Source organism: Canis lupus, chromosome 18, assembly GCF_011100685.1.
Source record: "Canis lupus familiaris isolate Mischka breed German Shepherd chromosome 18, alternate assembly UU_Cfam_GSD_1.0, whole genome shotgun sequence".
NCBI classification, from domain to species: Eukaryota; Metazoa; Chordata; class Mammalia; order Carnivora; family Canidae; genus Canis; species Canis lupus.
In genome coordinates, this window is record NC_049239.1 from 23,258,751 (window position 1) to 23,285,088 (window position 26,338).

The 26,338-nt window shown below is 37.1% G+C and overlaps 1 protein-coding gene across 1 annotated transcript in view; it reads right to left on the reverse strand.

Moving 5' to 3' along the window:
* The window catches only part of SEMA3E (semaphorin 3E), a 235,944-nt gene that overhangs the window by 94,447 nt on the left and 115,159 nt on the right, over positions 1–26,338 (reverse strand). Inside the window, exon 2 of the mRNA XM_038562847.1 lies at positions 6,966–7,126. Within this exon, the coding sequence (XP_038418775.1) occupies positions 6,966–7,126 (161 nt within the window). The remainder of the gene's footprint in view (positions 1–6,965; positions 7,127–26,338) is intronic.

Consider the following 26,338-nt stretch of genomic DNA (forward strand, 5'->3'; position numbering starts at 1 on the left):
CCCTGCAGAGCAGGGAGCCCAATATGGGGCTTGATCCCAGAACCCTGAGATCATGACCTGAGCCAAAGGCAGATGCTTAACCGACTGAGCCACCCAGGTGTCCCCTACATAATGATTTAATACATTTAAAGGTCCATAGACTTGACCAGACTGCCTAAGAGATCCATGATACACAAGAAAGGTTATGAACCCCTAACAAAATTATATTTGTTGCTAATTTTATAGAAAGAGGAAATGATAAGGTATAAAAGATAACCAATCCTTAAGCAAAGTCAACAGGGTAGGATACAGAGCATGGGTAAAAGGGATGGCACGTTGTGAAAGGAGAAAGAGCACTCCCCACTTTAACAAGGAAGGCAGTAGAAAAGTCACACAGAAGTAGTGGACTTGGTGATAGGAGAGAAAGGATCCACCTGTTTGATGGTTTCTATTTTCTAATAAAGTTAAAAATTAAGATTAGTCATCTTCCCTGAAGAGATCATCAGGGCTAATCCATTGTGACACATCTCTATGCGGTGACTGTGCACCCCACGGGAAGCAGTGACACTCCCTTACCCAAGGAGATCAATAATCAATGGCTGGACTCTTATCCCCATAAAGTTCTATGCAGCTCCCAGTCTGACTCTGCCCTTCCAAACTTTTCAAACACTTCCATTAAATCGTCTCAAATGCCTACTCTGTCTTTAGCAAAATCCACTGTCACTTCTACTTCTTTTTCTAGTGCTCCTTTAGCTTCCTGCTTTAATTAAAATCAGCTTGTCCCCTGAAACTGTTGTTTCTCTACCAGTGGTATCTACTGGTAGTGGCTTTTTTTACTCTAAACCCACATTAAGAAAGATGTTTTAATTGATTCTTCTGGCCCGTTCCTAATACTTTTCACTCTAAATTCATCTACCAAATAAAAATTTAAAACCAAATAGTAAACATAAAACCCTTGCTGCTTTGAAGCTCATGTGATCACAACCATACCACCTGCTACCCCTCCATGTAATCAACCACCATCATCCTCTGTCAGGTACTCCTCCGTGGAAAGATTACTGTCTTTCTTTGCATAGGGATGAATCATCCCCTATCACTCTAGCCAACCGGTGCTCTATCCTCTGATATTTCAATGGTATGGTCCTTGAAATCGATCTCAGCCACACACTCTGTTGGTGCTCCTCTAGCTCTCCACAGTCTACTATGGAGCCATTCGCCACAATTGGCTATTGAGCCTTGAAACATGACTAGTGGGAATTTTGTATAGGTGACATATCACTTCCCCAGAAAATCTTTTTCTGACCACCCTACCAAATATAGCAACCCCTTTACTCTTGCCTCCCTAACCAGGATTATTTTTCTCCATAGGACTTATCACTGTCTGATATTTTAGTATGGTATTTTTTGGTCTGCATATTCTAATCTTTTACACTGTGTATGTCCCTGCTTCTGAAATAAAATTTGGGTTATGAAAATAATAAAGTAAAATCAAAAACAAAAGTGCTATTATAGTTGCAAAGACATTGAGGTCTTGGGTGGGGATAAACAAATGAATCAAGGGAAGACTGCTGAAAATATATGGATTAAAGAGACCAAGAGGAAAGGGTTTGGAAGATGTGTGTATCACCAGAAACTTAGACACTGCTGGAGAGTGGGACTTTATGTAACTGCTTTCTGCCTTGGGAGAGCATTATCTTGTACAAGTGAACATCATCAGCAATTAACCTGTAACAGGCAACAGCCAGAATATATGTCCTGGGGGCGTTCCTGCAGGAATGTGTAGAAGATACTTACTACAGTAATCACAGAAATATCAATAAAGCAAAATCCTGGGTACCACCCAACTGTCCTTTTGACAGGTAACGGGTAAACTGTGCTATATTCATATGATGGAATGTATTACATCCCAGTCAAAGTGACTAATAAGAGCTTATACATAGCTTCTAATGTGTGCGATGCATACTTCTTGGTCCTTTACTTCCATTAACTCATTTTTGCCCTCAGAGAAGACTAACATTTCCCCTTTCACAAATCAGGAAATAGAGGCAGAAAGGGGTTAAGGAATTTGCCAAGTGTTCTAAGTGTAGAGGCAGGATTGGAACCTAGAAATCTAATTTGTGGTCCTAATTCACTAATCTAGTTTCACAACAAAGGATTCTAACTGCAAGGAAGATGACTGAATCTAAGAAATAATACTCAAAACATTTATTATAACAAGTTTTAAAATAAAAACACAAACAGACAGACATAAAATATGGGTAGTAATCACTTCTATAGAGCAGGAGGCATGAAGAGGGGAAAACAGTAGCTGCCTCGACAATGGGATTGGTGATATTCTCCTTGAGTTGAGTGGTGGACTCACTGGTGTTGATTTCATTATTATGCTTTCTAGCATGTTTACATTATTCTTTTTACATATTATTTTGTGCATCAAATATAACATTTCAAAAGATATTAAAAGCTAAGAAATAAATACAATGTGAGAAAATAGAGAAAATGGGCTTTGGCTACTCTCAAGGTACCTGATCTAAGGGATCTAAGAGGGATTTGGTATCACATGGATATATATTTAGGGGGGGTGTTCTATGGTGGGCTCCGGATCCTGTTATAGAATGATGGGCTAGTCTCAGTGATTTGACCTCAGCAATTCTGCCTCCCAAGGCGTGTCTGGTAATATCTGGAGATTTTTCGATTGGCATGACTGAGGGGCGACTTCAGCTGGCATCTATTCCATGGAAGCCAGGGACAGCTAAACAGGCTATAGTGCACAGGATACCCCTTTCCCCAGCTTAGACCTATTCGTAATGCCAATAGTACTGGTAGGTTAAGAAACCCAGAGATAGATAAAGCAAAGCAGGAGAGATTAAAAATATAACAGGTAAAAAATTGAGGGAGCAAGGTCCAGAAAAGGTGTGAGGAAAGCCTGGCCCAGAGGCAGACACACAGCATCTTTGGAGCTTGGAAACCACTAAGGCACCTTCATTCTCAAGTCCATTCCTTTAAACAGAAGGTGCGTAGAGTAGATCTAGCTTTAATTCTGCTGTTACTGAAAACAAACACAAAAGTTCAATTTGAAGTTTCATTGCTAATCATTTTGTGGAAATAGGAAGGGAAAGTACAAAACAAAACATAAAAACAATGCAGGTGAGGTGAAGTTACCTCAGAGCCAATAAAGCTTAAGCCTCAGGACTCCTTACTGGTACTTGCCCCTTTTGTGACCTGAGGAAGGATCTGAGCAATTTGAAATTTATGTTTGAATGAATATATTTCCCGAAGAGGTTGCTAAACTGTATATACTTCAGGCCCCACAAAATGAGGATTTGCCCTTGAATGCAGCCAAGTTATTAAATTTAGTAATTTGTGTAGCTAACTTTCCTTGACCTCCTTGCGAGATGGTACCCTAAAGCTTCAATGGCCACAGATTATTCTATTTAGCTCCCTAAGATGCAGTTCATGCAACCCTACTACTTTCCTGGACCCTTATAGAGTCTTCACTGGTCATTTCCTCTACAAAGCCTGTCTTTCCAGTATTACAGGCCTAAGGATACAATTAGGCCAAACAATAAAGGGAAAATAAGTAGGTGATTCAATTTCCTCTACTCTAAAAGGGAATCACATTAATGTGGGAAGCTGATACCTCCTGGTCTTAGCTCCACATAGGAAACAACAGCTGAGGAAAATCATTAGGAGATTTTGTGTACATAAGAATCATCTAGAAAGCTTGCTCTAAATGTGGATTCCGGGGACCAACTCCATGAGAGTTATATGATCCTGACCCAAAGATACCAATTTAAAAACCACTTTCTTAACGCAAAGATTCTTTTTTTTTTTTAAAGATTATTTATTTATTTATTCGTAGAGATGCAGAGAGAGAGAGGCAGAGACACAGGCAGAGGGAGAAGCAGGCTCCATGCAGAGAGCCCGATGTGGGACTCCATCCAGGGTCTCCACGATCACGCCCTGGGCTGCAGGCGGCGCTAAACCGCTGCGCCACCGGGGCTGCCCAACGCAAAGATTCTTAATCTTCTGGGTGCCCCATCTCTTGGAGGATCTTTCCATATTCACATACTTAAAATTTTAATATAGGGATTTCACTAGTTTATTATAGCTGTAGTATAACAAAATTCCATGGACTGGGTGGCATAAACAGCAGATATTTGTTTTATCATAGCTCTGGATGCTACAAGTCCAAGATCAAGGGTGTCGGCAAAATCGGTTCTTTCTGAGGCTTCTCTCTTTGGCTTGTGGATGGCTACCTTCTAGCTATACTCACATGGTATTTCCTTTGTAGACACGCATCCCTGATGTTTCTTTGTGTGATCAAATTTCTTCTTTTTATAAGGACACCAGTCAGACTGGATTAGGGCCCACTCTAATGGCCTCACTTTAACTTCATCATTTCTTTAATGGTCTTTATTTCCAAATACAGTCATACTTGAAGTACTGGGGGTTAGGGCTTAAACATATGAATTTGGGGGACATTCAGTCCGTAATAGAGATTGTTCTATGGATTGGATACTTAGGATCCCAAGCCTAGATATTCCTTCACAGAAAATCAGAGCAAAAAAAGAAAAGAAAAAGAATCAGAGCATGCAGATAACCTAACTGAGAGAAAAAAGAAGAAAGCCATATGATAAACATCACAGTTAGTGGGGGAAAGAGGATCCAAACAGAAAGAAGAAAAACCATTGAATTTATAAGGAGGAGGTCATAGATGATCTCAGAGGCCATGTATATGTACGTATATATGTGTGTCCAATATAAATACTATATATATGTTACATATATAAAGAGATATTGTGTCTTTAAGACCTATTGAGAAAATATAATTAAAGATGAAGTAAAAAAGGAAAGACTATGTGCTTCGGCTCCCTCTTGCAACTACTAAAATGATAATAAAGGACGTAATCCGAAGAGGACAAAACAAAACTTGAGTTGAAAAGCCAAAGAAACGTCAGCAACATTCTGGAAGTTCTATGACATATCAAAAGTGCTGACTGCCTTTGCACACTAGAAAAGCTGAAATCTAAATGCTTACAAGGTGAAGGGAGACAATAAGCAAGCTGATTCATGAAAAAGAACCTTAGAAATTCTCAGGAATTGGAAGTCTATGGTTCTTCTGAGAATAAGAATTGCATAGGTATGGGTGAAATCAGGAGAAGTGGTCCAAAGTTAGTACAATAAACAAGCCACAAAATTGAGGGAAAGAGAATCAAGATGTAAATGGAAAGAAGAAACATTTTAAAAATAATATTTTCCAGACTTAAGGCCATGAAGTCTCCTATATAAGGCCTAACACAGAAGAGAAAAGATCAATTCTAAGAGAAATTTGAGAAAAATTTAAAACACAGAAGCACTTGAGGGTGAAGATAACGGGGATACGATGACAGGAAACAGATTACATACAAAACTGAAATTAGAAAGGCATCAACTTCTTACTGGCTACACTGAAAGTCTTTAAGCAATAGAGCAATAGCCTCAAAATTCTGAAGCAAATGATTTTCATTCCAGAATTTAATACATATCAATTATATGTAAAGAGTGAATAATAATATTTTCAAACATAAAAGACTCAGGATTTTACTTTGTATCCATCTTCAAGAAGCAACCAGAAGGTACATTTCAGTAAAAGGTCATAAAAACTCATAAAGAAGACTGCAAGTGAGTGGTAGAGGGGATGCTCAAGGATAATGGTGAAGTTAAACTGTGGAATAGTAACAGAACCAGAAAGGATATCTCTAGTTTAAAAATCAAAAACTTGGAACTGCTGGAGACTGAGAGGAGGAGAGGAAGTATAGTAAAAGTTTGGTGTTTGTTGAAAAATTAGGGAAAGTAATATATAAAATCTAAGCCAAAAGGAAAAAAGAAGAGATTAGTATTTAATCCCAGAGGGGGCATAAAAAGAAGTGTGATCTATTTTCCTAATTACGCTAATGTAAATGGTTGCTACTTAACTAAAAATTATGCTACAGCTAAATTGGGACGATGAGGGGATGGATACCTGGGGGCTTCCCATGTACTGCAGAGATATTTTAGCTATAGTACTGCAAGAAAAGAATACTAAAATCCTCATTTTCCTTAATAGAAAGTCAACAGATATTGTCTAACATCAATGGTATCAAGAAAGAATAGCATACAAATGTCACTTAGAAAAATGGAGGTAAGAATCAGAAGAAATAACAAAAGAGTTGAAATAATTTTCTGTAGGGATTAGCAACTGGCAGAGATGAAAAGGTGCTGCTTTTTATCATAAATTTTTTTGTGACTTAAAAAATATGGACATCGATCATTTTGTCAAACATAAAAATAAATGTGTGTTGTCAAGAAAATGTATTATGTAATAGATACATTTATGCCAAAAATACTATTGTCTAAATATTTCTCCATGTTTAAGGTTGATTTGCGTCTGAAAAAAATTTAGCTCAACTTAACCCTGTAGAAGCAGTGACTCTAAGTACTATCTTCTCATCATGGTCAACCCTTGGTTAAAATGTTGGGCACTTGCCTATTTTAATATACTTTAATCCACCACATTTAAGGAACATCCCCCTGAGTTGGTGATCCTACCAATAGAACATCACGGGTTAGTTAGAGCAAGGTCACACATCCATATTTCTTTAGGCTGGGCTTTTTGTAGTTATAAAGCCTAGAGGGATTGCTGGTAGAAACATGTTCCAAATCCAGGTCTCAGGACAATGGATGTGGTGACGAGGGCCATCATGCAAAGAGCAATGTCAAACACACCAATCCAAAGCCCTCTAGGAATACAGAGATCAGCAGTGTGCTAGAAAAGTTCATTCTTGATCATTTATAAACTTTTCTCAAAATTATTTCATTTTTAATGACTATCTTATTTCTTTCAATAAAATAATCACTCAGAATATTAAAATGGCCAATAATCAAAAACCAATTCCAGTAACACCATGCAAGAAATTACTCCCTCTTCCCTTTTCTTTCCCTCCTGACACAGTCTGATGCTTCCATACCTCTCGATAGCCATTGCTGATTTGTTCCAAGCTGAGAGAATATACAAGATCCTTGCCTCCCACAAAGAGTCTCTCCTGATATTCATCCAGCAGCATTGCATGGAGATCAAGAAACCCAAAAGGGCTGTGAAAGATTGATGTTCGATTTAGGTCCAAGAGTTCTGAAATGTAAAAGAAAATGTTAGCTAAACAAAAGGCAAAATACAAATACCTTCCTAACACTTTTATATTGGCTCTATCGTCATACCTACTGGAACTATGTAGTTAACATTCATTTTATCTTAAATATAAATATAAATATAAAGCCTTCAGAATTTATTATACAAAAGATTAAAAATATGCAGTGCATTAACAATAGTGTATTGTATAGGTGAAAGCTGCTAAAAGAGTGTATCTTGAAAGTTTTCATCACAATAAAAAAACTTCTATGTGATGTCATGGATGTTAACTAAACTTACTATAGTAGCCTATTTATGATATGTACCTATATCAAATCATGTGCATTTAATCTTGCTAAAATTAGAAAAACTAAAAATGAATTTTTTAACAAGTGTAATTAAGAATACACTTCAGTGTGCACAAATTAAAATCTTTATAAGTTTGTAAATCTAAAAACTTCAATTCAATATGTAAGTTAAATATCCTATGTTTTTAAATACAGAAAGAATTAACCTTCATGATTAATTGTGGGAAAGTGCTTTGTGGGAAAAGTTATTTTACTGTGAATTTTATTTTATTTATTTTTTATTGTGAATTTTATATTCACTTCTCTGTGTACAATAAAAATTCCAAATCTACAAAAAAAAATCTTCTAAAAGTGTGTCCATTTAATTGCAGATGAAGACCAACTCACAAAACAAATGTCTCCACTTGATACCAGTTTTGAAAGTCACATCCAAAATCCAATTGTCCGTGTCTGGAACCTCTCAGGTTGTTAATACAATAGGATAAAACATGACAGCATTCATTCAGCCAGGACAACCGACAAAACTGGTGGGATCTCTACTACTGGGATCTGGGATCATGTTATGTATTTGTGCCTACAGCAGGAATCACAAATTATTTGTTTCAACTAATATATGTATAATCTTAGGAAGTCACAATCTGACTCACCACTCGTGTGTATATCGTATATCTGTTTGGTGGCTGAAGGTATTTAACTGCATATGGCAGTTCAGTACTGGAGCTTGGTAAGCGACCTATGACCTGAAGAGGTCCCTTGGGAAATACAGACTAGTTAGAAGGGCTTCATTTTCCAAAAGTCAAAGCGTGATGTATCTGACAGAGAATGGGGAATACTGGTGACCAGACACTAAATACAGAGAGTGGCATGAAATGCAGCAAATCTATACAGCAGGTGCCCGCGCTGCCTCTGAGAGGAGGTGAAAGACCTTTTCCCTCTCTATTAAAAATGTATTGGGGGCATCAGGGTGGTAATGGTTAAGCATCTGCCTTTGGCTTCAGTCATGATCTTGGGGTCTTGTGGAATCAGGGGTCCTGGGATCAAGCCCCAAACCAGGCTCCCTGCTTGGCAGAGAGTCTGCTTCTTCCTCTGCCCTTCCCCCTGCTCATGCTCGCTCACTTGCTCTCTTCTTCTCTCTCAAATGAATGAATGAATGAATGAATGAATGAATGAATGAATGAAATCTTTAAAAAATGTATTCACTGTCTATATCTCTACTCTGAAACTGTAGATGCCCAAGATTCTGTGGAACAGGGCTAAGTTTAAGCCTTTAGTTTAATACACCTGAAATTAATGTAATATTGGGTGTCAAGTCTACTCAAATTGAAAAAAAAAAACACATTAAAAACTCCTCAGTTTAAAATAAGCAATACTGCTAAAATCAAAGTATCTCTAGTAAAGGTAAAACTAATGATATTGAGTCATTTGACTCTTCCCCTAAATAGAAAATCGGAGAACAAGTTTTGAGCGAGATACGCAAAGAGTAATAAGGTGCTTTATCTGGGGAGGGGGAAACCAGTTTGAGAGATTAGGGTTTCTGAATCCTGGAAGACAAGTTTTTTCTCGTTTAGAAATTTTGTCAAGGTCAAATCATATTGTTTTCCTTCCTTGCTAGGTATCCATCAACAGCAAGAGATGCACACTTTAGGGATTCAATACCATAACAAAAATATGGATTCACACTGTCGACTGCCATTACACCTTGTCTTTACATATGATATGGTTTTTTATTAGGGCTGCTAAATGGACTCTTCCAGAAAAGGTTCCCCAGTTATTCCAATAGGTTGCTAAAATTCTCCAAGTTTTATGTACAGTGAAGGATGCAATTAAAAAAGAATGGTTACACATTATCTAGAATTAACAGGTCTCTAAACCAAACATAGTAAGGTCCAGAGTTTGGATGATTAAGTTTGCTGGAAAATAAGATGAAGTGACGAAAGGAATAAAATACGAGAGCATATTCTAAAGTGTTGCCATAGTGGAATCGTCTGTGCCCATATTAAAAAGTCTGAATTGAAATGAAAGACAGCCCAACCCGTAAAGGAGGCACTCTGCACATCAACTCCATCCAGCGATCACCTTACTTATTTCCCAGGGAGGTCAGAAGGGCCTCACCATCCGGGTACACACAAAGAGAGACAGACACTAGCAGGTACTTGTTTTTATGACTTATCAATTTCTGCTATACTTACTATAATTCCAATAGCCTAAAGGTGGTAGTTCCTATTTTTTTGTAATAAGAGAGACTGATTACTGACTCATCAATCTTATTTTATTCTGGTATATCACCTTTTATTCGACCCCTCTGCCCAGCTCTGTGGCCAAGTCTATCCCATGATATCACAAAGCTACACTTATGTTCCCATGGAGAAATCATTTAGAAAATGTGAAGAGAAAAAACTGAAATGTGGGTTCAACAAATGCAAAATTCTTTAAATATTCATTTCTGATGGCCTTTACATTTATCTTGTTTTTCCTCCCCACAACAATGAATAGCCACAGAGTAACAGTGTGAATTACCACTGTCCTGGGGCACCTGGGTGGCTCAGTCCCTTAAGAGTTCCACTCTTGATTTAGGTCCAGGTCAAGATCTGTCCCTCTCCCTCCCCCTCTGCCCTTTCCCCTGCACTCACTTTCTCTCTCTCTAATAAATAAATTGCATCTTAAAAAAAAAATTACCACTGTCCTTTATTTTACTGATAGAGAAACCCAGGTGCCCAGAAATTAAATAACCATCCCATAGTCATACATTGTTATAACAAAAAATCACTCAAATTACAAAACAACTATGAGAATTAAAGTACAACAGATGTGTATATCATAACAAAAAGTCCTACAGACTGAGAATCTGAAGAGCCACATTCAAGTCTTAGCTTTGCCATTGATTACCTGAGTCACCTTGAACAGCCACTTAGCCTCTTTACTGGTTGATGGTTTCTTTACATGTTAATCACTACTCCACATTCAAAACTCTTTGTCTTTGACTAAACTGCATTTCTAAAGCAGAGGTCATAAAAACATTGTAAAAAAATAAACTCAACACACAGATATTTTAGAGATTCTTTCAAAGTACAGCATAAAGTCTGTGTTTTGGAAGTTTAACAAATGGAAGGAGTATAATAAGCAAGTGTAAATATCACATGTACCATATTTAAGCTTGTCTAAAGGGATGTAGTTAAAATATTCATTTATGGCTTTTCATATATTTCAATGATTATAGGGTCTAAGAATACCTTTTTTTTAAGTAATAAGGAACTTTGGATCTTATTTTGATTTATTTATATTGCCTCAGAGGAAACTGCTGCCGAGATTTGTTTGGATACATTAAGCTGAATATCATATACATGCCTTAGGCAGTAAGCCAATAAATTTCACTTCACTTAAGAAGACACTTTCTAGAATAATTCCTGAAGTCACTTTATCTTTTTTAAAGTTTCAAGACCCAATGAACAGACAATAGTTTTCTTTAAACATTTTCACAAAATGGGAGAACTATATTGAGTTGCTTCTGCAACTCTCTACTTTGACCAGCACCATTCAACACCATAGTGCCAATCTCTGATTCCTAGGAAGTTTGGGCTTGTAGGTAGATACATTATTTCAGAATCATGATCCTGACCAAAATGTATCCATCTGATGGTTTATTTTTTTCTAATCAATTTCCACAGGCATAAATCCTGATTGTGATCCTTAATTTTCTCTAAGACCCAAACTGTCCCTGTGATTCTCCAATATCCTTGACTTCAAGTCAGGAAAAGTTAAAACTATCCATTAAAAAGAAAAATCCGTGTTTTAAATATATATCTCGAATAATGGACACAGAAGCATTCTACAATAGAAACATTTTTTAAAGGCTGTACATATTTACGCTTCAATACTAACTCCAATTTTCTACACTTATTTATTTAGCTTGCCTCTTCCCAAAAAGGATCTGAAATAACTTATACATTCAATTGAACTAACATATATAATTCTGAGGGGGGCATTATGTTTTCAAGGGTTATCAAGATAAAGGGGAAAATATGGAATAGTCCAGAATTAATTTTATTAACTGAAAGTCATTCTTTAACATCCCTATACATTGTTAAAGTGAATACCAAAATTAGCCCCAGACTTTCTAAACTTCAAAGTCAAAGTCACTATGACACAACAGAAAAACTGCATCGATCACTTAGGAATTTTGCTTGGTGTGATGGCTAATTTTATGTATCAACTTGACTGGATCAGGATTGCTTAAATATTTGGCTAAACATTGTTTCTGGGTATATCTGTTAAGGTGTTTCTGGCAGAGATGAGCATTTAATTGGTAGACCCACTAAAGCAGTATGGGCGGGTATCATCCCATGTTTTGCGGGTCTGTGTAGAACAAAACGTAGAAGAAGGAAGGACTCATGACTTATTTTTTCCTGCCTGTCCAATTAAGCTGGTTCTTGCCAGCCCTCAGACTGAGACTTACATCATGAGCTCCCTGGTTCTTATGCCTTCAGACTCAGACCAGCTTTTCTGACTCTCTGCCTTGCAGACATAAGACTGTAGGACTTCTCAACTTCTGTAATTGCATAAGCCAATACCCCACTGTATACATATCTCTTACTGGTTCTGTTTCTTTGGAGAACTCTGACTAATACACCTGGTATCAAGGACTAAGAGAAACTTCTCCTGAGGTCCTCTTAATGGCTAACTATGATGGACACCCAACATCACTTAAAAAAAAAAAAAGGTATCAAGAGCCATGCCTCTGCATGTAATTATATGCCTCCATGCAAGCCACCTGAATTCATATCAGAGTACAATCTACCAAAAGTGACTTTATGGCCATGGGTGGCCGTGTTAGTAAGGACATTAGTGATTTCGATGAACAGAGATTAAAGAACTCAGGGTAATGTAGATCCAAGGATGGAAAACCAAGCCTCATAGTGAGGGGAAAACCAACAGGAGGAGCAGAAGTAATTTGTTTATTGAGAAATGGTGTATATTGGCTTCTTGCTTTTCTTAATGCCCTGCTTCAATGTACTGATTCTAATGGGTTTATTCATTTGTTTGCTCAAACCAAATAGATGTGCATTAGCCCCAATTGTATGACCATCCAGTTCCCATCCTACCACAATACGACAATAATTTTTGCATCTTTCAATTCAAATTCCCAAGGAAAATAACTTAATTGACTTAGCCAGTGTTCACAATTCATAAATTGCTGGTTTCCTGTAGACTGGATGCTTTGGGATCAATTAATCACTCACAGTCAAATGTAAAAGCCATGTGGTAAATGGTGTGGTCCCTATAATTATGGGGAATTCAGAGCTGTCATCATTAAGCACATGCACCAATGCCATAGACAAACCTAGTCTGTCTTTATTCATTAACAAATGTATAATAACAAATTCGTTATAATCTATATTTCCAATAGACTGAATAAGTTGACCTGTGGCTTAGAAACGTTCAATATAATTTTACCAATTTTTGAAGAATATCTTCAAATATGAAAATTTGGGTTTTTATCCTTCCTAATAATAACTGAATTGTTAAAGTCCTTCACTCAAGTGGAAAATGAACCTTACTGTCAGAAAAGCGAATAGTACTTCCATTTTTATTTTCTTTTGGGATAGGGAAATATTCGTCTATCTCATGCATATGAAGTTTCTAGGAATTAAACCATGCTTCATTTATAAAAAGAGCACTGTAAAAATAAAAGTAATTAATAAGACAAGAAGCAGTAAGGTTTGATGAATTATGGAATTCCAAGATTTAAAGAAAGAAGCAGAAACATAATTATTAGGGGAAAATTTAATGGAAAGTATTTAGTTAGAGCATAGATATAAAAACAGATTATTAATCTTTCAGTACACTGAAAAATATTTAAATAAAGAAGAAAAATGATCACCTCTATTCTGTAAAGAGACAGGACATAATAGATGGCAAAAAACGAGTTCATGTGCAAAATTTAACTTCATTAACTATATAAGGAAATAAATGTGAAAATATCATTTTAAAGGATATTTTTAAAAATTACAATAATCAGCAAAAATGAGGTTCATGGTATTGCTATTAGGACTCTTGTAGAGGCCAACATGACACTTTTATATTATAAAAATTTTTCTGTGAACATGTATTATTTTATTAAAAACAAAATTACATCCTAAACATAAAGGAAAGTTTAGAGAAATGCCTGCTTCTTTTATGCAACCAAATTTTCTCATATGTCCCAACATTGTTCCTCTCAGCCCTGACTCCCTGGGGGGTAATAACTGTTAATACCCATTGAGTAGTTATGTGTCATGTCTGTCTAAGCACTTGGCATTTATTATCTCTTGTAATCATGTGGCACGTCCATGAAGTAGGACCTACAACCATCCCCATCTTTTAGACAAAGAAAGAGGTTTTAAGAGATTTGGTGCACAACTAGGGTTGTTCAGTCATCGCTGGTGCCAAAATTTGCACAAGAGAAATTGAGTGAAGAGCTTCGCCATGAGAAATGCATGTAAGATGGAGCATCGATCACACCGTTTAGTCATCCTCCATTCTGGTCTCCAGACTCAATGAGCAAAAAGACTAACTTATTAAAAGCTTGTTCCTTACCAGCAAGGACTCCAACACCTATTCTAGATAAAATTCCTTGCAGAAACAACTAAGAAATATCTAGTCTATCAAGAGATTACAATGAGTCTGAAATCGAAAACATTTTTACAGAGTCTGATATAAATAAGATAAAATGGAAAATGGGGATCCCTGGGTGGCGCAGCGGTTTGGCGCCTGCCTTTGGCCCAGGGCGCGATCCTGGAGACCCGGGATCGAATCCCACGTCGGGCTCCCGGTGCATGGAGCCTGCTTCTCCCTCTGCCTGTGTCTCTGCCTCTCTCTCTCTCTCTCTGTGACTATCATGAATAAATAAATAAAATCTTTAAAAAAAAAAAAAAAAAAAGATAAAATGGAAAATTCTCCCAACATTGAATAGTTGGTGTTAATCCAAAAAACTCAATGGCAGCAACATCAACAGGAAAATACAGGTTAATATCAATTTTAAACTCCTTTAATTTGTATTTTATAAACTATTTCCAATAACTATAGAATTTTTCATGTTGTTGACTTGTCAACTGGTGACATTTTCCGCATCGTGCATCTCTTTTGAGAAAATTAAAATGTTTTTACTTAATTTACTACACAGTTGCAAGATGTATTGGACATTTTAAGGTACAGACTAAATCAAAAGAAACTCATGCAAGAAGCTTCCCTCTCTTGAGACTTTTTCCTCTTGTTAGTTTTCAAACCAGCACTTTAAATCATATGAGTGATTTTAGCTCCAAATTACAGTCTGTGGACTTGGCGTATTTACCAAGCCCTGGCTAACTTCTTTATCCTTCTGCACTGCTTCAAGCTGCCTAGATGAAAGAATCAGAAAACATACAGGAAGAGGGGGACAAAGAAACTCTAATCTCAGGTAATCTCCAGAAAACACAGTGCAAATAATGGACAGCGCATCTTGAGTTCTTCCGACTCTAAAAATAACATAAATTACTTGGGGGAGGGACTGGACAAAAACAAGACTAAACTGAGATGCACCAACTCGAGTTCATCCGGAAATTTTCTCAAGAGGGAACTAATTATTATTGCTAAGCCGCATGCTAATTATGAGCTGTCAATGAAGATATACACAAAGGATTTAGTCATTTCCTCTCACAGCCTTTCTTTTTTAACCTGCAAGGGAAATACTTTTAAAACTCATTGGCATCAATATGTTACAGAGACAGTTCTCTTCACTTTGTCAAAATGTATTTAAATTCCACCCCCATGTGTAAGAAGGGGGGGGGAGGGAGTACACATTGCCCAGTGCTCAGACACACAGGGGTTTCCAAGGGAGGAGTGTTCTCTTGAACACACACTTCCTCCATTGTCACCTGCAAAGTAGCGACTTCCTGAGACCCCGGGATTTGAACTTTTCATTGTTTCCTGAATCAATGCAGATCTTCAAGTTAATCGACTACAAAATGCTAAATTGCATATGTAGCACGCACTGCTAGGGAAAATGAAATACAGAAATGAAGTAACCATTAGAACCATTACATTTCATAGTAATGAAATATAGTAATGAAATATAGAAATTTTTTTTCAGACTTTGTTGCTGTTTTAATTATTAATATTATCTTTTCCTTTAAGCATCCCTTTAAGGGTGAAATGAAATCCAACCATTTACAGAGAAAATGATTTCAGAATGTACACATTGATTTTCCCTTACAAAAAAAATAATACTATTATCATTGGCATCCTTAAATTACACATTTCCCGGGGTCCTGCCTTCTGCTTGGGGAAGTCCGGTCTCCCCTCCCCGACAGTCACCTATGCCCTCAAAGCTCCCCCATGCCTGCCCCTGCCAACCAACACGACCCGTGGGTGGGCTGAGCCTCCTGAGTCTAGAGGTCATAGGGCCAGTGGTTCCCAGGGAAAGACACCTTTTCTTCAACTTCTTAACAGTCCAAAAAGGAAACAGTTAAAATAAAGGAAAAGGTTTCTTACAAAATGCTCTGATGATTTTGACATACCCAATCAATGATGGCTAATGGTTTGCAATAATTTGAGACAGAGTGGTAAAGAAGTAAGCAATTCACTTTTTTTTTTTTTTTTTTAAGTGTAAATAGGGGATAGGTTGGTGGTGCGCTAACTGCTCTTCCTAGCCATGGTGCGGCTGGCCCTCAGACGTCCTCTCAACTTTTCGATTCTAGTTGACAACAGGCATAGCAGTGCCCCAGGTTTAGCCATTCACCACTTCCAGGGAAAGCAGAAAGAGTTCAAATGTACCTGTGAAGAGCCTAGACATTACACAGGCTTTTATTTCCCTGGCCAAGGAGAATAGGGTCAGGATTTTAAGATCCCTTGTCTTCCTATCTTATATAAATTATTATTATTTAGTATTATGCATGCTATTCTAGATTATTGGTGTCTGAACGCTAGGCAAGGTCATGAAAGGACCAAGTTACAAAGTGTCATTGTGCATCCACGCACTATACATGTGGTTGTGTGCATGTAGTTAAGTTACTGAACAGAATCATAGAATATAAAGTGCTATTCCCTAAAAGTGAGTAACAAAACTATTTTTGACTGTCTCCTAAATGTTGAATTATAATTACATTTCATTGGAGGCTAACACAGCAAGCTCTGTGTGAATGAGCTTCCTAAATTGAGCAATTATATGACCAGACTGATTTCAAAAACACCAGCTGATTTTGATGTGCCAAAGGGAGCAAAAGTTGGAGGAAAGGTCTGAAGACTTTTTTTTTTCAATCAGCAGGTGAGGATAATGGTAGTAGCAAAGCAAGGTACCTTATACACACAGAGACCTGAACAACTACGTGGAACAAAGCTAGCCATCAAATTTCACACTATAAGGTAAAAGTATCTTTTTAAATTTAGGCTATTTAAGACTGGGATACCATAGTCAATTCAGTGAAAAATTCAATATATATAGTCATCCACTGTATTAGGCATTAATTGGGGGATTTCAGAGAGATATTAAGGATCAATGTAATTCTGTAAAAATGACACAAATTGGATTTTGGTATCCCTCATTTGATTTCTCTAAAATAATTTTGGAGGTAAGATTTTTCCAAGCTTATGTACTTGATAATAATTAGGCCCATTTTCTTTCTTTTTTTTTTTTCTTTTCTTTTCTTTTCTTTTCTTTTCTTTTCTTTTCTTTTCTTTTCTTTTCTTTCTCTCTCTCTCTCTTTCCTTCCATCCTTCCTTCCTTCCTTCTTTCAGAAAATACATTGAGGTGTCTGGGTGGCTCAGTCAGTTAAGCTTCTGACTCCTCATCTCAGGGTTATAGTTTTGCTTTAGTAAATACAGTTGATTCTTGGTTGTCTGGGGTAATTAACCAGTTTGGCGATTAACAGATCACTCACACACAGTCACACACACACACGTTATAAACCAGAAGTGGCCAGAGAACATGCTCAGTTTCCCAGAGGCTAGATTTGAGTGTCAACAAACTCATGCACAAATGTTCAGCAGGAGAGTTACGGGGAACTAGGTAATGAGTAGCCTTGCCCACAGTGACCCTGCCTTAGTTGCCATGGTGACAAATGTTTTATAACCAGAGGCCTCAGCGAGATGTTTCCTTTCCTAGGACACTGCTATTGATGCAAACTTTTCCGTCCTCTAATCCATCCTCCCTGCCTTCAGGGCCATGTTTTCCATCTGGCCTCTTTAAGATTCCAATTCCCTTAGACTTCCTCTGGACTTTTGCTACAGCTCCATTTTTGGGGCTCCCTACCAAATCCATTTTTATTCCCTTGGTTTAAACAATTATTTCCCATCATCTGTAATTGCCCAAATCTACTACTATTCCTCATACAGATTAACTAGGGGTTCTATTAAGGAGCACTAAATAATATTTCCTTAGTAATTTAATCACTACAGTGAGATACAGGAAATGTTGTGCATGATACATAATTTAGCAAGGCCACTGCTGTGGAGTCAATTTTTATTTATGGCCAGGCTTTTACTGAACACTAGCCAATGAGGAAGGTTCTTTGATATGAGGGCAAAAAGGATTTATCCAAAACTGACCTTTAAGCCCCTTCCTAATTTGACTGTGGGTACTTCTGGACACTTAGGAGAAATCCAGAATTCCAAGAAACAAATATTTTAGAAAATATGTGAAATATTTAGTCAGAGTACAAGTTAAGGAAGCCAAGAATATATGTGAACTATATAATGTTTTCTGTACCATTAGTCATTGAAAACTTATGTCGGGGGTGGGAGGCATGTTTCTACAAGTCCTACAAAATTCTCTCGGTAACAGTCAGTGTGCTACAGGTCTGGTCACTGCGTGAATGTTGTTCTTTCAAAATATTTTCAAACAGTCTAGGAAACTGTCCATGGTAACAAGGCTTTGATTTCATTTATTCCTGTTACTTATTTTTTAATGCTAGACATGTAGAAGTGGGTTCATTCACAGTAATATTTTGAAAGCCAGTTTCTTTGGATTATGACATTTCACAATGGCTTGGCTCATGTTTAATATTTAAAGCTTAGTGAGTAATAAAATACAATTCTATATGAATTTACATCATATTCTGTCAGAGTTAGGTTCAAAATAAATGAATGACAGTACTTTGTAATTCATTTCCTCCAACACATATTTAAGCAATCATGACTTCTGATGCTCCATCTATACCCCCCTGAAAAAATGCATTTTGTAAGATGCTTTCTGATTTTTGAAGTTGGCTAATATGCACTCAATTGTAATTAATTAGCTATTAAATTATAAATGTATTTCAATATTAACTCAGAAGTGCTTTTCTAAGAAACTAATGTCTCCTCTACAATCTGTATGTTTAATTGAATTTAAGACATGCTAAAAAGTTAAAAAGGTCTATTTTTTCATTTTGTATTTAATCATTTTAGTGTTAGAGTAATATACCTTGCTAATACATAGTATATCTTTTCTTTTTTTTTTCAGTTTTACTGGGACATAACATTGTATGACTTTAAGATATACAACATAATGACTTCCTGTACATGTAATATATATTGTGAAATAATTACCAAAGTTAATATCCATCACTTCCCATAATTATAATTTTTTTGTGTTAAGAACTTTTATGATCTACTGTCTTAGTAACTTTCAAATATGTATTGTTAACTACAGTCACCATGCTGTACATTACATCCCTATGACTTATTTATTTTATAACTGGAAGCCTGTGCCTTTGGAATTCCTTTATCCATTTCCCTCACCTCTAAATTCTTATATTTTTGTTAGGATTTTGTATCTTCCTCTAACAACCATTTTATTGATCTTTGGTCTATCACAGAAAATGTTTTATCTAAAAATAACCATCATATAACAACAAATTTACTAAAATCTGGATCCCATTTTTACTTTATCACAAACTCGTTCAAATATTTGATACCTGGAGTTCTTCAGAGTAACAGGCCTCTCAGTTTTTTATCCCCAAATCCAGACTTGTTTAGCCAACTGTCTACTTGACATCTTCTCCTAGAGTCCAATGTAGCAAATGGAGAATAAGCTCTTGATTCCCATCTATGAACAAATTCCTCATTCAGTCTTCTACTCTCAGTAAATGGCACTTTTAATCTTATGAAATATCTGGTTTCACAAGATAGTCTTCTTGTGATTCTTCTTTCCCTGAATGCCACACTGTGTGTCCTCAGCATCTCCACTGTGTGTCTCCACCATCTCCACCACTTCTAGGCTGGACCAGTGAAAGAACCTCCTCCTTTCCTGCCTCTACCCTCCCCGACGCCCCCTCCTACTGCTTACCCTGCAGTAGCCAGTGACTCATTCCAAGTATTGAGTCAGGATGTTCCTTCCTCTGCATAAAACTCTGCAACTCTTTCCCAATACCTTTAGATTAAAATCTTAGTTCAAAGTCTATCACAATCTGATTTGTCAGTGGACCAGCTCACCCTGATGTTGCTCCACGTTCTCCCTTGCTCAGGGAGCTGCAGGGCACGGGCTTTAGATCTCTGCCTCCTTCTGGCCTCCCTGATAGCTGGCTCCTTCCTCTGAAGTCTTCCAAGTCTAAGGAATTCAAAGTTCCCATCCAGGCACTGGCTGCTGCATCACTATCTTGTAACATAATCCCCCATTGTGTAAATGGTACTTGGTTATGTTTTGGGTTTATATTTTTTTCTTTACTTACCTTTTTTTCCTCCTCTGACAAGAAACAAATTCCGTGAGAGGAGTGACGTTTTCCATCTTGGTCACTGTGATGTCCTCAGATTCTAGGCTAGTGCTGTTTGTTTAGTAGGCACTGGATAAAGATGTGTGAAATGAAGACCATGTCTCTGAATCTTGACTTCCCATGTGTGAAATGGAGATAATAGTAACTAATTATTTGGCTTGCCATAGGAATCCAATGATTCATAATGAACGGCCAATATATATGGATTTCTTTTTCTTTCTTTGATATTGATAAATCATTGGGCATTGAATGAAAATTTCCCCTGTAAAAATAGGCCTTCCTTAATTATATTTTGTCAAGTGGACATAGTTGCTCTGTAGGCTTAAAGTGAAACAGGAAGTTTCTCCAGGTACATGATTACTATGATCAGTGCAGACAGCTAGTCTGTATTTTAAGTTAAAACCTTGCTTTACTACCAACAGTAGTCTGGAATAATTTTCTATTCCTTTCTTCAGTCCACATCTATCCCAGCTGGCAAGAGAACATTTATCCTTTTTTGTTTGTTTTTAAGATTTTACTTATTTATCCCTGAGAGACATACAGAGAGAGGCAGAGACACAGGCAGAGGGAGAAGCAGGCTCCCTGCAGGGAGCCCAAAGCAGCACTCGATCCCGGGTCCCCAGGATCCACCCTGAGCCCAAGGCAGATGCTCAACCACTGAGCCACCCAGGCATCCTGAACATTTATGTTTTTTTTTTTTTTTAAATATCTGCTTCCTTTATCATTTATTCATATTTATAAGCTCAATCTAAAATACATTATACAAAACTATCTCTGCCCTTGAAATTTAAATTTTAAGTACCAGAAGAGCAGGCAAAAATTCTTTCAACATTTTTACTATTACTATTAAACCTTGAATTTTTATGAGTTTTCCAGTATTGAATTTGGTAGTTGTTTTTTTAAGAACACAGTTGTCAGCTCCTAGACAGGTATATCGTTTGACTTGGTGTTAAAACATCACAGCTAAATAGCCTCTGCATTCTCACTTCCTGACCTCTAATAAAGATCTTCAATTTCATTTTTATAAAAATAAAGCCTCCTCTCAAACCATAGAATTTAATCCTAGAAAACGTCCTTTCTAAAAAAAAAAAAAAAAAAAAAAATGACTTCCAGACCATCCTATCTGACCATTTAACACACTGAACATTTGTGCCTTTAAAAATACGTGGTTTTCAGCTTGATACCTTACCATGAGGTAATGACCACTGCGCTACTTGGGCACTTTTTCTATTAACATCACATTTCCTCATAGTTTCTATTCTTACAGAATACTAACTGCATTTCAAATCCAAGCAGAATAAAGGGCAATTTTATAATCTTTCTACATCCCATTAATTAAATGGGAATTTAATCTACTCATTCACGTTAAAAGACAGAGAAATCATACCAACGATACTGTCGGTAGGTGTGTATTTGCCATCTTTTGATAGGTTTGGAAATGCTCCCCAGCCACTGGAAGCTCACTGGCTCTGCCATTACGTGCCTCGGTGACTGCAGCTGCTGCCACGTGGACGGAAGCCTCTTCACAGGTGCTGGGCCCCGGGGAGATGGGCCCTCCTCAGAGGCGGCGGAGGGGAGAGACGCACCCGAGCTAAGCACACAATTCACTGATGACTTTCTTTCACCAGAAAGCTGCCTTAGTGACCAAGCTGCTAACAAATTCTTGTGTTTTCCTCTCTGGCAATCCTTAATAAGCCCTGATGCACTTCCCAGAAACCCCTGTTGTTTATAACCTGTCGCAGGGCAAACAGTGCCTTAAAGACCACCCGTGTTTTCTCTGAAAACTATGAAGGGGGGAGAACCTGCATTCACAGAAAGGCTCTCGTGTGGGAGGTTCGGCGAGAAACATCCAATTTACAGAATTTCCTTTGCCCTTCACAGCTCTCCTACGGCGGCTGCCTCGGGCTCCTCACTCTATAGGCCAGGCGGCAGAGGCTCACGGGAAAACTTAAAAACTTCCTAGGGTCACACCTTATTTCAGTGTTGATATCTCCGGAGCTAATAGGTTATTTTTGCTTATTTTGCTCTTTGACCATAACAGAAGAGTTTGCATAATTACATACTTCCTTCATTAGCAGATTAGTCATGCATTTTCAGTACAGTAAATCTCTTAGGAGTATGTTGCAGGTGGTTTCCGTATTTCATGCATTTATCAAAGAAGATTTACCCCTGATAAGTGGCCACAGACACCTCTGGAGCAGGCATTTTTTTCAACCTGTACCTCAGTCTTTTGTTGTAATTTGCCTCATGCATCCTAACGGCTACCTCAAGGCAGTCATGTCTTTATTGTGCAATCCGATCAAAACAAACAGAAAAAAAAAAAAAACAGGTTGCAGAGGATCAAACAAGACAGAGATTAGAAATAAATGAAAAAAATACACTCCTATAACCTACAGACTTCAAATAAGAGGAGATAATATTCTTAAAAATAAAAAAAAATAATTTAAATAATAAGCACAGACCTCTGTGGTCTATTCCCAACTTTGCTACTGAATATACCATTTACAGGAAATCTATTTTCCCCATTTGTAGGATGAGAGGAATAGATGAAATTATCATTGAACTTCCTTCTTGCTTCACAAGCCGCTTCCTTCTCGCTTCACATCATGGACTATATCATCTCCAACTAGGGAAAATATTGAGTGTAAGTGTCCAAAGGATGCCGTCTAGAATTTTTTTTGTTAGCTTTTTACAAACTGTGAGACCTGCAGCATTAATTCTAGCTGCATGAGAAGAAAAGAATTAGTGCTTAAAATACAATTTTGTATCAGTTGAATTCTCATGTCAAGAAAAGTATATCACTATCAGTAGAAAAAGCAACAGATGTATCATATTGATCAGTTTTCCTGTTATTTTTGATAGGCTTTACATATAAGATGGAAGATATAAATCAAACATCCTCTAACTTCATCCTGGTATCCCATACTTACTAAGAAAATGAAAAAAATATATCACCTAGGTCATGCCACAATTAGAACTAGAGATATGATAGTACATTTATAAATTAAAGGCAATCCACTCAGCCAAAGTCTTACTCCCCAGGAAACAACTTGACAAAATGAATACCCTTCCACACATGTTGAGAACAAGAGCCTGAATGGTAAATAAGAAAAAGCCTGGAAAACTTGGAAGACATTTTTATAGGACAAATTAAAATGTCTTTTGTAGAACTTACTAGAGAAACTTCAAAGTATAAAATTAGCTGTGGATAAGCAATTTATTAGTAGAGCAAGTTGAAAGATTGAAACAAAACTTGTGCCACGACATTAAGATCAGGTCCTGGTCCTATAGTTTGTGTAGGACTGCCAATCATCTCCTTTGACAATCAACTGAATTTCTGAAAATATCTTTCCTGCCAGCTGGAGGCAAGAGGTAAATGCAACTGAACAGATAGCTACCCTATCCCCAGCCCTGGCTTTATCAGAGCAGATGCCTGTACCCAGGTAACTGGTCATCCATCATCAAGTCAAATATGATTTCACATGTGCTTGGATCCTTCTGGCAAGGTCACTGCCCCTACCTGGGAGAAAAATTCCATATGAAATTGGGAACAGGAGGTCAATTTTCTTTTCCTGTCATGACCAAGAAGAGATAGCTTCTGCCACTGGAAAGGAGCAAATGTATTAACCTCTCTGACCAGCAGACACCCTCCACAGGGATGATGCAACATCTTAGAATGCTCGTGGTTGGTGACTGCTAGGATTTATCACCATCAGAGCTGTGTGTGTGTGTGTGTGTGTGTGTGTGAGAGAGAGAGAGAGAGAGAGAGAGAGAGAGAGAGAGAGAGAAACACTGAGAGGACACTTAAAGAATGCTAATTAATGTACTAGGGGTGGCAAGCAGGAGGTGTGAAAGCTTCCACTTCAACATTTCCACTCACTTTGCAACAGAGGAAAGAAAAAAAAGAAAAATGGAAATTAAAACTGGTGGAAATAATATCAAGAAATGATCACTTTGGCTGTAGGACGTATAGCTAAAATAATGCAGATTAACAGACATGAGACTGAAGAATTTAAAGCCTTTAAATTCCTGCCTGCTTTTGGAGAACTTATTTTTACCAGCAACCTGTGAGACCCCTGATTTCGTACATAAGGAATAAAAGCATGTATTACTATACTTGAATTAGTAAATACTTTCAAAATTACTAAGATGTTTATAGGGAGAATATTCAAGAATATAAAAAACATGAATGAAATGACTGATGGGTCACAATTTCCTTCAGCAAATGCACGATTACTAACAGAGGCTGTAATTCCTATAAAGTCAATTGCTTTATTTAAAATTCTATAGTTATCACATTCATGTCTTTAATATTCACTGACAAAGTACAGTATATAGGACATAAGACATTTTATGATATAATAAATTATCTAGAGTAAATTAAAATTTTGGAAGGTAATTAATTAGCACACTTCCCTTAGTAAATAAGATTTTTTTTTTCAGTGTATTGATGACAATTTACCACGGTCAGAATAATAATTAATTTCTAACATGATTGTCTACCCCACTTCTATGACCAATATGACAACATATCTGGGGGGAAAAAGATATATGATCATATTTGGAATCAAAAGGCAAAAATTATTATTTTTTTGATCAGGTAATAGTGAGTCCTCTGAATTTGCTGTGAACAGAAGCTTAATGTTTTCCAGAGGGACTAACCTAATAAATAAGACTGCCTTTGTGGTATAATTTGAAGAGGGGTAATATAGAGGGGCCTCTGAGTCCAATTATTTAATCCCCTCCTGGTTTCTCCAGTTATTAAAGTTTTACAACTTTGATATTTCTGGCTTTCAAAAGTCCCTATTAAAATTTTGGGACCTCTGGGAGGGATTATACCTTAAACCTTTATCAACTAATAACTTAGCCTTGTCTGAATACTTGAAGTGGGTCTAGTGTAAATATAACCTTTGATGAGCCTAGAGGAAGGGTATTTCTCAAGTGGAAACAAAGGACAATATTAGGTTAGGCGTTTGTGGGAGCTTTGGGGGAGTGTGGAGGTTGACACCAATACAACATTCATAACGTTGCCTTAGCAGGCCAGGTTTGAGTCCTGGCATGGAGCTTGGCTATTTTGCCAAAATAGGGAGTCCAGAGCCAAATGAATTGTTCACTTTTAGCCTAGTTTTCTGGAGACAACTAGACACTCTCCATGACACATGAGGGTATTTCTGAATGGTGTCACAAAAGTCTATGCAATTTGGCCAAGAATTTACTTTGGCACAGATCAACTTGACAGAACATGATTTTTATGGTAAATTCAGGACTCAGTATGGGGGATTTTCTTCATGCTGATTTTGAATCTGTTTTGTCCTAGAATTTTGGTTGCATGCAGAAATCCCCAGGAAGCTAAAAAAAAAAAAGAAAAAAAAAGGCTGTGTTCCATATCAAGAGAATTGGATTTAGATTGGCTTTTTTAATTTCCCCAGGTAATTTTGATACAACACCCAAACTGAGAATGTCTGCTATAGAATGATTCTGCTGAAGCTCAGCTATTAGAGAAGATGCAGAAACTATATGCAAACAAATCACAGCTTTGCAAGCTTATAGGTCAGTGACATAAAATTGCCAAAATATCAAACTTACCAAAATGTTCCAGTCATCATCCAATCCTGAGTCAACAACAAGAGGACAATAAAACTGATCACTCCTTGACATTATAGATAGACCAAGATGGTTGAGGAAAAAAATCTTAAATAATATATCAATATATTAATAGTGGGAGCAACGTGGCTGCCCCTAGGTGCTTATGTACATATTCCATGATGTGATTAATGGACGTTTAGTGGGATGTCCTTCATCTGTGCCATAAGACACCTCTTATGTGATGAGTCTATTCTGTACAATGTTCAAGAAGCTAATTATATTTAAGATATCACACACTTTGTATGATGGCCAACCTTGAATATTTGAACTCTAAGAAAGTTTATTTTTAAAAGATGGTGCTTCATCATTCATACTTATGACAATTAAAAGGGGAATAAACTCAAAAATAAATGTCTGTGTTGAGTTCTGCAAGTTTGATTTTGAGTAGCTTTCAACTCTCCAGATTTCTTAATAAATTACAGGTGTCTCCTGTCATCTGTAAAGTTTTTAACAAATTAAGGTAAAAAAATCTAATTAATCTAAAAGATATCAGGCCATGCCTAACTCATACACTGCAAAAACGTGGTGAGACACTGTACACAGTGCTTGTCAGTATTAGA